The 12,435-nt window shown below is 43.2% G+C and overlaps 1 protein-coding gene across 1 annotated transcript in view; it reads right to left on the bottom strand.

Moving 5' to 3' along the window:
• Nucleotides 1-12,435, bottom strand: part of Ziz (dedicator of cytokinesis protein Ziz) — a 526,511-nt gene that overhangs the window by 328,657 nt on the left and 185,419 nt on the right. The window contains exon 13 of the mRNA XM_071669140.1: nucleotides 6,124-6,362. Coding sequence (XP_071525241.1) covers nucleotides 6,124-6,362 — 239 coding nt within the window. The remainder of the gene's footprint in view (nucleotides 1-6,123; nucleotides 6,363-12,435) is intronic.

Raw genomic sequence — 12,435 nt, 5'->3', positions numbered from 1 at the left:
GAAGGTAGAGTAGTCCTGACAGTGTTGTATTGATGTAAGGCATGAACTATGGATGAGAAAATGTTGAAAATAAAATGTATGAGGACACTATGTGGTGTGGGGAAGGTTGAGCAAGTAAATAATAATACGCTAAGAAAAAGGTGTGTAAGTAAAAAGAGTATGGTTCAGACAGCTTAAAAAGATGTGTTGAAATTGTTTGGACATATAGAAAGAATAAGGGAGGAGAGGTTGACAAAGAGGATATATTTATGAAAGAAGGAAAGGATTTCAAGGGGAAGACCAAACTAAAGATGCAATGATGTAGTGAATTAGATTCTGAAAGCTCAGGATTTGCACATATAGGAAAGTGAATGGCACACAGAATAGAGTGAAGTGCAGCAATGTGATACACAGAGGTCAACATGCTGTCAAGGGAGGGAACCAGGGAATTTGAAGCAGCCAGGGGAAACCACAGAAAAGCTTATGGGGCCTGTATGTGTATAGGAGGGTGGTTTAGGTGCATTACTCATAACAGCTAAAGAATATATGCGAGCAAATGAGGCAATTTTTTTGTCTCTTCAAACAGCAAACAAATATGAAGCAAAAGGTATGTTCATAATCATAATTGCCTGCCTTCATCCATTCCTGGCGCTATCCCATGTCACAGCATTGCGAACCCCTGCTTCAGCACGGTAGCACCAGGAAAACAGGCATAAAAAGCCACATTCGTTCACACTCGGTCTCTAACTGTCATGTATAATGCACCAAAACCACAGCTCCCTATCCACATCCAGGCCCCCACAGACGTTTCCATGGTTTAACCAAGACCTTTCACATACCCTGGTTCAGTCCATTGACAGCACGCTGACTCCAGTATACCACATCGTTTCAATTCACTCTATTCCTTGCACGCCTTTCACCCTCCTGTATGATCAGGCCCCAATTACTCAAAATCTTTTTCTCACCATCTTTCCATCTCCAATTTGGTCTCCCACTTCTCCTTGTCCCCTCCATCTCCAACCCATTTCAACATACCCCATCCATTAACAAATTAAACAACCATGGAGACATCACACACCCCTGCCGCAAACCTACATTCACTGAGAACCAATCACTTTCCTCTCTTCCTACACGTACACATGCATCCTCTACCACTTCTGAAACCACACTGCTCTTCCCTAATCTGATGCTCTGTGCATGCCTTCACCCTCTCAATCAATACCCTCCCATATAATTTACCAGGAATACTCAACAAACTTATATCTCTGTAATTTGAACACTCACCTTAGTCCCCTTTGCCTTTGTACAATGGCACTATGTAAGCATTCCGCCAATCCTCAGGCACCTCACCATGAGTCATACATACATTAAACAACCTTACCAACCAGTCAACAATACAGTCACCCCCTTTTTTAATAAATTCCACTGCAATACCATCCAAACTCACCGCCTTGCTGGCTTTCATCTTTCACAAAGCTTTTACTACCTCTTCTCTGTTTACCAAATCATTTTCCCTAACCCTCTCACTATGCACACCACCTCGACCAAAACACCCTTTATCTGCCACTCTATCATCAAACACATTCAACAAACCTTCAAAATACTCACTCCATCTCCTTCTCACATCACCACTACTTGTTATCACCTCCCCATTAGCCCCCTTCACTGAGGTTCCCATTTGTTCCCTTGTCTTATGCACTTTATTTACCTCCTTCCAAAACATCTTATTATTCTCCCTAAAATTTAATGATACTCTCTCACCCCAACTCTCATTTGCCCTCTTTTTCACCTCTTGCACCTTTCTCTTGACCTCCTGTCTCTTTCTTTTATACATCTCCCACTCATTTGCATTATTTCCCTGCAAAAATCGTCCAAATGCCTCTCTCTTCTCTTTCACTAATACTCTTACTTCTTCATCCCAACACTCACTACCCTTTCAAATCTGCCCACCTCCCACGCTTCTCATGCCACAAGCATCTTTTACGCAAGCCATCACTGATTCCCTAAATACATCCCCTTCCTCCCCCACTCCCCTTACCTCCTTTGTTCTCACCTTTTTTCCATTCTGTACTCAGTCTCTCCTGGTACTTCCTCACACAAGTCTCCTTCCTAAGCTCACTTACTCTCACCACTCTCTTCACCCCAACATTCTCTCTTCTTTTCTGAAAACCTCTACAAATCTTCACCTTCACCTCCACAAGATAATGATCAGACATCCCTCCAGTTACACCTCTGAGCACATTAACATCCAAAAGTCTCTCTTTCGCGCGCCTATCAATTAACACGTAATCCTATAACGCTCTCTGGCCACCTCTCCTACTTACATGCATATACTTTTGTATTTTTTTTTTTTTTTTACTTTGTCGCTGTCTCCCGCGTTTGCGAGGTAGCGCAAGGAAACAGACGAAAGAAATGGCCCAACCCCCCCCATACACATGTATATACATACGTCCACACACGCAAATATACATACCTACACAGCTTTCCATGGTTTACCCCAGACGCTTCACATGCCTTGATTCAATCCACTGACAGCACGTCAACCCCGGTATACCACATCGCTCCAATTCACTCTATTCCTTGCCCTCCTTTCACCCTCCTGCATGTTCAGGCCCCGATCACACAAAATCTTTTTCACTCCATCTTTCCACCTCCAATTTGGTCTCCCTCTTCTCCTTGCTCCCTCCACCTCCGGCACATATATCCTCTTGGTCAATCTTTCCTCACTCATCCTCTCCATGTGCCCAAACCACTTCAAAACACCCTCTTCTGCTCTCTCAACCACGCTCTTTTTATTTCCACACATCTATCTTACCCTTACGTTACTCACTCGATCAAACCACCTCACACCACACATTGTCCTCAAACATCTCATTTCCAGCACATCCATCCTCCTGCGCACAACTCTATCCATAGCCCACGCCTCGCAACCATACAACATTGTTGGAACCACTATTCCTTCAAACATACCCATTTTTGCTTTCCGAGATAATGTTCTCGACTTCCACACATTCTTCAAGGCCCCTAGAATTTTCGCCCCCTCCCCCAGCCTATGATCCACTTCCGCTTCCATGGTTCCATCCGCTGCCAGATCCACTCCCAGATATCTAAAACACTTCACTTCCTCCAGTTTTTCTCCATTCAAACTCACCTCCCAATTGACTTGACCTCAACCCTACTGTACCAAATAACCTTGCTCTTATTCACATTTACTCTTAACTTTCTTCTTCCACACACTTTACCAAACTCAGTCACCAGCTTCTGCAGTTTCTCACATGAATCAGCCACCAGCGCTGTATCATCAGCGAACAACAACTGACTCACTTCCCAAGCTCTCTCATCCCCAACAGACTTCATACTTGCCCCTCTTTCCAAAACTCTTGCATTTACCTCCCTAACAACCCCATCCATAAACAAATTAAACAACCATGGAGACATCACACACCCCTGCCGCAAACCTACATTCACTGAGAACCAATCACTTTCCTCTCTTCCTACACGTACACATGCCTTACATCCTCGATAAAAACTTTTCACTGCTTCTAACAACTTTCCTCCCACACCATATATTCTTAATACCTTCCACAGAGCATCTCTATCAACTCTATCATGGAAATGGTGAAGAGCTTGTAGATTTATGTGCTGAAAAAGGACTGATGATTGGGAATACCTGGTTTAAAAAGCGAGATATACATAAGTATACTTATGTAAGTAGGAGAGATGGCCAGAGAGCGTTATTGGATTACGTGTTAATTGACAGGCGTGCGAAAGAGAGACTTCTGGATGTTAATGTGCTGAGAGGTGCAACTGGAGGGATGTCTGATCATTATCTTGTGGAGGCTAAGGTGAAGATTTGTATGGGTTTTCAGAAATACTTTTGTATATCTCTCTTTTTAAACCAGGTATTCCCAGTCACCAGTCCTTTTTCAGCACATAAATCCACAAGCTCTTCACCATTTCCATTTACAACACTGAACACCCCATGTATACCAATTATTCCCTCAATTACCACATTACTCACCTTTGCATTCAAATCACCCATCACTATAACCCGGTCTCGTGCATCAAAACCACTAACACATTCAGCTGCTCCCAAAACACTTGCTTCTCATGATCTTTCTTCTCATGCCCAGGTGCATATGCTCCAATAATCACCCATCTCTCTCCATCAACTTTCAGTTTTACCCATATCAATCTAGAGTTTACTTTCTTACACTCTATCACATACTCCCACCACTCCTGTTTCAGTAGTGCTACTCCTTCCCTTGCTCTTGTCCTCTCACTAACCCCTGACTTTACTCCCAAGACATTCCCAAACCACTCTTCCCCTTTACCCTTGAGCTTCGTTTCACTCAGAGCCAAAACATCCAGGTTCCTTTCCTCAAACACACTACCTATCTCTCCTTTTTTCTCATCTTGGTTACATCCACACACATTTAGACACCCCAATCTGAGCCTTCGAGGAGGATGAGCACTCCCCGCGTGACTCCTTCTTCTGTTTCCCCTTTTAGAAAGTTAAAATACAAGGAGGGGAGGGTTTCTAGCCCCCCGCTCCCGTCCCCTTTAGTCGCCTTCTACGACACGTGAGGAATGCGTGGGAGGTATTCTTTCTCCCCTATCCCCAGGGATATATAAAAATATATAAATAATTATATATTCTTTTATCATGCTTTGTCATTGTCTCCCATGTTAGCGAGGGAGCTCAAGGAAACAGTCAAAAGAATGGCCCAATCCACCCACATACACATGTATATACATATATATGCATATTTGGGTGAGAAACTGCAGAAACTGGTGACTGAGTTTGGTAAAGTGTGCGAAAGAAGAAAGCTGAGAGTAAATGTGAATAAGAGGAAGGTAATTAGATTCAGTAGGGTTGAGGGACAAGTCAATTGGGAGATAAGTTTGAATGGAGAAAAACTGGAGGAAGTGAAGTGTTTTAGATATCTGGGAGTGGATTTAGCAGTGGATGGAACCATGGAAGCAAAACTGAATTATAGGGTGGGGGAGGGGGCGAAGGTTCTAGGAGCGTTGAAGAATGTGTGGAAGGCCGGTACGTTATCTCAGAGATCAAAAACGAGTATGTTTGAAGGAATAGTGGTTCCAACTATGTTATATGGCTGCAAGGCGTGGGCTATAGATATAGTTGTATGGAGGAGGGTGGATGTGTTAGAAATGAGATGTTTGAGGACAATATGTGGTGTGAGGTGGTTTGATCGAGTAAGTAATGAAAGGGTAAGAGAGATGTGTGGTACTAAAAAGAGTGTGGTTGAGAGAGCAGAAGAGGGTGTATTGATATGGTTTGGTCACATGGAGAGAATGAGTGAGGAAAGATCGACAAAGAGGATACATGTGTCAAAGGTTAAGGGAACAAGGAGAAGCGGGAGACCAAATTGGAGGTGGAAGGATGGAGTGAAAAAGATTTTGAGTGATTGGGGCCTGAACATACAGGAGGGTGAATGGCGTGCAAGGAATAGAGTGAATTGGAACGCTGTGGTATACCAGGGTCGACGTGCTGTCAATGGATTGAACCAGGGCATGTGAAACGTCTAGGGTAAACCATGGAAAGTTTTGTGGGGCCTGGATGTGGAAAGAAAGCTGTGCTTTCGGTGCATTACACATGACAGGTAGAGACTGAGTGTGAATGAATGTGGCCTTTGTTGTCTTTTCCTAGCGCTTCCTCGCAAGGGGGGAGGATGTCTGCTATTTCATCTGTACTAGGGAGGCGACAGCAATGGATGAAGGCAGCAAGTATGAATACGTACATGTGTATATATGCATATGTCTGTGTATGCATATGTATGAATACGTTGAAATGTATAGGTATGTATATGCGCGTGTGGGCATTTATGTGGATACATGTGTTTGTGGGTGGGTTGGGCCAATCTTTCACCTGTTTCCTTGCGCTACCTCGCTATCACAGGATACGGTGATTAAGTATAATATGAATAAAAATGAAAAACAAAGAGAGACATGTGTAGTATCAGTACTCCTGTATCCCTAGGGATAGAACCAAAACTTTTCAGTCTGAGGAATGTCCTTAGCATTGTTATCAACAAATATCTATCCACTCCCTAGGAGTAGCACAGTACAGTGGAATACAAGCCTCTCCCACATTGGACACTATGTATGGCTAAAACTTACTTGGCAGTGTGACTTCCATTGGTAAGATATGGACATTTATTTTCCCTGGTATGAACGCCAATTTATTCATCTTTTCTGGCTTCCGGAAATCTGATAACATCTTTATAAACTCAACCTCACTTAGACGTTTTTCCTCACAACGGTAGATTGGGGAGAAATCAGACTCTGTGTCAAGGTTCCCAGAGTTCTTGAATACTGGCCGAGCACTCCAACCAAATGGCATTCTGAAGTCACCAAGCCTGTGCAAAAGATATGTATAATGATTATAAACATGTAGGGCCATCCAAAAGGAAGGGAGGGAAGGATTTGAGAGAGAGAGAGAGAGAGAGAGAGAGAGAGAGAGAGAGAGAGAGAGAGAGAGAGAGAGAGAGAGAGAGAGAGAGAGAGAGAGAGAGAGAGAGAGAGAGAGAGAGAGAGAGAGAGAGAGAGAGAGAGAGAGAGAGAGAGAGAGAGAGAGAGAGAGAGAGAGAGAGAGAGAGAGAGAGAGAGAGAGAGAGAGAGAGAGAGAGAGAGAGAGAGAGAGAGAGAGAGAGAGAGAGAGAGAGAGAGAGAGAGAGAGAGAGAGAGAGAGAGAGAGAGAGAGAGAGAGAGAGAGAGAGAGAGAGAGAGAGAGAGAGAGAGAGAGAGAGAGAGAGAGAGAGAGAGAGAGAGAGAGAGAGAGAGAGAGAGAGAGAGAGAGAGAGAGAGAGAGAGAGAGAGAGAGAGAGAGAGAGAGAGAGAGAGAGAGAGAGAGAGAGAGAGAGAGAGAGAGAGAGAGAGAGAGAGAGAGAGAGAGAGAGAGAGAGAGAGAGAGAGAGAGAGAGAGAGAGAGAGAGAGAGAGAGAGAGAGAGAGAGAGAGAGAGAGAGAGAGAGAGAGAGAGAGAGAGAGAGAGAGAGAGAGAGAGAGAGAGAGAGAGAGAGAGAGAGAGAGAGAGAGAGAGAGAGAGAGAGAGAGAGAGCCTACCTTGATCATTTAATGAGAGTCTCCCATGTTAGCAGGGCTAGCATGAAGTGCTCACCACACATCTTTCTTCATGAATAAAGACAATTCCTGTCAACTACTATCTGCATTACATAATCATCTATTCTGGATTCATGTAGGACTGGTTTCAACCACATATCAAGCCTTCTTCCAAATCTGTAGTTGTTCTATGCATATTTCTTTTGGCAGGTGGTTATTCTCATTCTTATCATTATTATCATTATCATCATTAATATCATTATCATTATCAATAATATTATAATTATCATTATTATTATACTTGATCACCATTTCCCATGTCAGCGAGGTAGCACCAGGAAACAGATGAACGGCCCATCCAATCATGTAGAAAGGGAGCTGTGGTTTTGGTGCATTACTCATGACAGCTAAAGACTGAGTGTGAATAAACGTGGCCTTTGTTGTCTTTTCCTAGTGCTACCTCACGATGCTGTTTTCCATGCATGGTGGGGTGGCAACGGAAATGGATGAAGGCAGCAAGTATAAATATGTACATGTCTGTGTAAGTATATGTATGTATACGTTGAAATGTATAGGAATGTATATGTACATGTCTGTGTAAGTATATGTATGTATACGTTGAAATGTATAGGTATGTATATGTGCATGTGTGGGTGTTTATGTATATACATGTGTATGTTGGAGGGTTGGGCCATTCTTTTGTCTTGTTTCTTTGCGCTACCTTGCTAACGCAGGAGACAGCAACTAAGTATAACAAAACATAAATAAATAAATATAAAATATATACATATACATGAATGCCAATACACACATATATACATATACCTTTCTTTCCTTTCATACATATTCGCCATTTCCCACACTAGCGAGATAGCATTAAGAACAGAGGACTGAGCCTTAGAGGGAATATCCTCACTTGGTCCCCTTCTCTGTTCCTACTTTTGGAAAATCAAAATATCTAGAATTTGCTTTCTCAAGGGTAAAGGGGAAGAGCGGTTTGGAAAAGTCTTGGGAGTACAGTCAGGGGTTGGTGAGAGGACAACAGCAAAGGAAGGAGTAGCAATACTCCTGAAGCAGTTGTGGGAGTATGTGGTTGAGTGTAAGAAATGAAATTCTAAATTGTTGTGGAAAAAACTCAAAGTGAGAGATGGGTGATTAATGGTGCCTATGCACCTGGTCATGAGAAGAAAGATCATGAGAGGCAAGTGTTTTTGGGGCAGCTGAGTGGGTGTATTAGCAGCTTTGATGCACAAGACCAGGTTATAGTGATGGGTGATTTAAATGCAAAGGTGAGTAATGTGGCAATTGAGGGTATGATCGGTGTACACGGGGTGTTCAGTGTTGCGGATTTGGGTGCCGAAAAAAAACTGGTGATTAGGAATACCTGGTTTAAAATAAGAGATATACATAAGTGAAGGCATGTACAGAGCATCAGACTGGGGAAGAGCAGTGTGGTTTCAGAAGTGGTAGAGGATGTGTGGATCAGGTGTTTGCTTTTAAGAATGTATGTGAGAAATACTTAGAAAAGCAAATGGATTTGTATGTAGCATTTATGGATCTGGAGAAGGCATATGATAGAGTTGATAGAGATGCTCTGTGGAAGGTATTAAGAATATATGGTGTGGGAGGCAAGTTGTTAGAAGCAGTGAAAAGTTTTTATCGAGGATGTAAGGCATGTGTACGTGTAGGAAGAGAGGAAAGTGATTGGTTCTCAGTGAATGTAGGTTTGCGGCAGGGGTGTGTGATGTCTCCATGGTTGTTTAATTTGTTTATGGATGGGGTTGTTAGGGAGGTGAATGCAAGAGTTTTGGAAAGAGGGGCAAGTATGAAGTCTGTTGTGGGTGAGAGAGCTTGGGAAGTGAGTCAGTTTTGTTCGCTGGGGTGTTCAGTGTTGTAAATGGAAATGGTGAAGAGCTTGTAGATTTATATGCTGAAAAAGGACTGGTGATTGGGAATACCTGGTTTAAAAAGCGAGATATACATAAGTATACGTATGTAAGTAGGAGAGATGGCCAGAGAGCGTTATTGGATTACGTGATAATTGACAGGCGTGCGAAAGAGAGACTTTTGGATGTTAATGTGCTGAGAGGTGCAACTGGAGGGATGTCTGATCATTATCTTGTGGAGGCTAAGGTGAAGATTTGTATGGGTTTTCAGAAAAGAAGAGTGAATGCTGGGGTGAAGAGGGTGGTGAGAGTAAGTGAGCTTGGGAAGGAGACTTGTGTGAGGAAGTACCAGGAGAGACTGAGTACAGAATGGAAAAAGGTGAGAACAATGGAAGTAAAGGGAGTGGGGGAGGAATGGGATGTATTTAGGGAATCAGTGATGGATTGTGCAAAAGATGCTTGTGGCATGAGAAGAGTGGGAGATGGGTTGATTAGAAAGGGTAGTGAGTGGTGGGATGAAGAAGTAAGAGTATTAGTGAAAGAGAAGAGAGAGGCATTTGGACGATTTTTGCAGGGAAAAAATGCAATTGAGTGGGAGATGTATAAAAGAAAGAGACAGGAGGTCAAGAGAAAGGTGCAAGAGGTGAAAAAGAGGGCAAATGAGAGTTGGGGTGAGAGAGTATCATTAAATTTTAGGGAGAATAAAAAGATGTTCTGGAAGGAGGTAAATAAAGTGCATAAGACAAGGGAGCAAATGGGAACTTCAGTGAAGGGCGCAAATGGGGAGGTGATAACAAGTAGTGGTGATGTGAGAAGGAGATGGAGTGAGTATTTTGAAGGTTTGTCGAATGTGTTTGATGATAGAGTGGCAGATATAGGGTGTTTTGGTCGAGGTGGTGTGCAAAGTGAGAGGGTTAGGGAAAATGATTTGGTAAACAGAGAAGAGGTAGTAAAAGCTTTGCGGAAGATGAAAGCCGGCAAGGCAGCAGGTTTGGATGGTATTGCAGTGGAATTTATTAAAAAAGGGGGTGACTGTATTGTTGACTGGTTGGTAAGGTTATTTAATGTATGTATGACTCATGGTGAGGTGCCTGAGGATTGGCGAAATGCATGCATAGTGCCATTGTACAAAGGGAAAGGGGATAAGAGTGAGTGCTCAAATTACAGAGGTATAAGTTTGTTGAGTATTCCTGGTAAATTATATGGGAGGGTATTGATTGAGAGGGTGAAGGCATGTACAGAGCATGAGATTGGGGAAGAGCAGTGTGGTTTCAGAAGTGGTAGAGGATGTGTGGATCAGGTGTTTGCTTTGAAGAATGTATGTGAGAAATACTTAGAAAAGCAAATTGATTTGTATGTAGCATTTATGGATCTGGAGAAGGCATATGATAGAGTTGATAGAGATGCTCTGTGGAAGGTATTAAGAATATATGGTGTGGGAGGCAAGTTGTTAGAAGCAGTGAAAAGTTTTTATCCAGGATGTAAGGCATGTGTACGTGTAGGAAGAGAGGAAAGTGATTGGTTCTCAGTGAATGTAGGTTTGCGGCAGGGGTGTGTGATGTGTTTATGGATGGGGTTGTTAGGGAGGTGAATGCAAGAGTTTTGGAAAGAGGGGCAAGTATGAAGTCTGTTGTGGGTGAGAGAGCTTGGGAAGTGAGTCAGTTGTTGTTCGCTGATGATACAGCGCTGTTGGCTGATTCATGTGAGAAACTGCAGAAGCTGGTGACTGAGTTTGGTAAAGTGTGTGAAAGAAGAAAGTTAAGAGTAAATGTGAATAAGAGCAAGGTTATTAGGTACAGTAGGGTTGAGGGTCAAGTCAATTGGGAGGTAAGTTTGATTGGAGAAAAACTGGAGGAAGTAAAGTGTTTTAGATATCTGGGAGTGGATCTGGCAGCGGATGGAACCATGGAAGCGGAAGTGAATCATAGGGTGGGGGAGGGGCCGAAAATCCTGGGAGCCTTGAAGAATGTATGGAAGTCGAGAACATTATCTCGGAAAGCAAAAATGGGTATGTTTGAAGGAATAGTGGTTCCAACAATGTTGTATGGTTGCGAGGCGTGGGCTATGGATAGAGTTGTGCGCAGAAGGGTGGATGTGCTGGAAATGAGATGTTTGAGGACAATGTGTGGTGTGAGGTGGTTTGATCGAGTAAGTAATGTAAGGGTAAGAGAGATGTGTGGAAATAAAAAGAGCGTGGTTGAGAGAGTAGAAGAGGTTGTTTTGAAATGGTTTGGGCACATGAAGAGAATGAGTGAGGAAAGATTGACCAAGAGGATATATGTGTCGGAGGTGGAGGGAACGAGGAGAAGTGGGAGACCAAATTGGAGGTGGAAAGATGGAGTGAAAAAGATTTTGTGTGATCGGGGCCTGAACATGCAGGAGGGTGAAAGCAGCGCAAGGATATATATTTATCATTAGATTTTAGGGAGAAAAAAAGATGTTTTGGAAGGAGGTAGATAAAGTGCGTAAGACACACAAGGTAACAAATGGGAACTTCAGTGAAGGGGGCAAATGGGGAGGTGATAACAAGTAGTGGTGATGTGAGAAGGAGATGGAGTGAGTATTTTGAAGGTTTGTTGAATGTATTTGATGAGAGTGGCAGATATAGGATGTTTTGGTCGAGGTGGTGTGCAAAGTGAGAGGGTTAGGGAAAAGGATTTGGTAAACAGAGAAGAGGTAGTAAAAGCTTTGCGGAAGATGAAAGCCGGCAAGGCAGCAGGTTTGGATGGTATTGCAGTGGAATTTATTAAAAAAGGGGTTGACTGTATTGTTGACTGGTTGGTAAGGGTATTTATATGGGAGGGTATTTATATGGGAGGGTATTGATTGAGAGGGTGAAGGGTCAAGTCAATTGGGAGGTGAGTTTGAATGGAGAAAAACTGGAGGAAGTGAAGTGTTTTAGATATCTGGGAGTGGATCTGGCAGCGGATGGAACCATGGAAGCGGAAGTGGATCATAGGGTGGGGGAGGGGGCGAAAATTCTGGGAGCCTTGAAGAATGTGTGGAAGTCGAGAACATTATCTCGGAAAGCAAAAATGGGTATGTTTGAAGGAATAGTGGTTCCAACAATGTTGTATGGTTGCGAGGCGTGGGCTATGGATAGAGTGGTGCGCAGGAGGATGGATGTGCTGGAAATGAGATGTTTGAGGACAATGTGTGGTGTGAGGTGGTTTGATCGAGTAAGTAACGTAAGGGTAAGAGGGATGTGTGGAAATAAAAAGAGCGTGGTTGAGAGAGCAGAAGAGGGTGTTTTGAAATGGTTTGGGCACATGGAGAGAATGAGTGAGGAAAGATTGACCAAGAGGATATATGTGTCGGAGGTGGAGGGAACGAGGAGAAGAGGGAGACCAAATTGGAGGTGGAAAGATGGAGTGAAGAAGATTTTGTGTGATCGGGGCCTGAACATGCAGGAGGGTGAAAGGAGGGCAAGGAATAGAGTGAATTGGAGCGATGTGGTATACCGGGGTTGACGTGCTGTCAGTGGA

This window comes from Panulirus ornatus, chromosome 13, assembly GCF_036320965.1.
Source record: "Panulirus ornatus isolate Po-2019 chromosome 13, ASM3632096v1, whole genome shotgun sequence".
Lineage (NCBI taxonomy): Eukaryota > Metazoa > Arthropoda > Malacostraca > Decapoda > Palinuridae > Panulirus > Panulirus ornatus.
The sequence above is the reverse complement of the archived record's forward strand: the minus strand, read 5'-3'. Positions and strand labels throughout refer to the sequence as shown.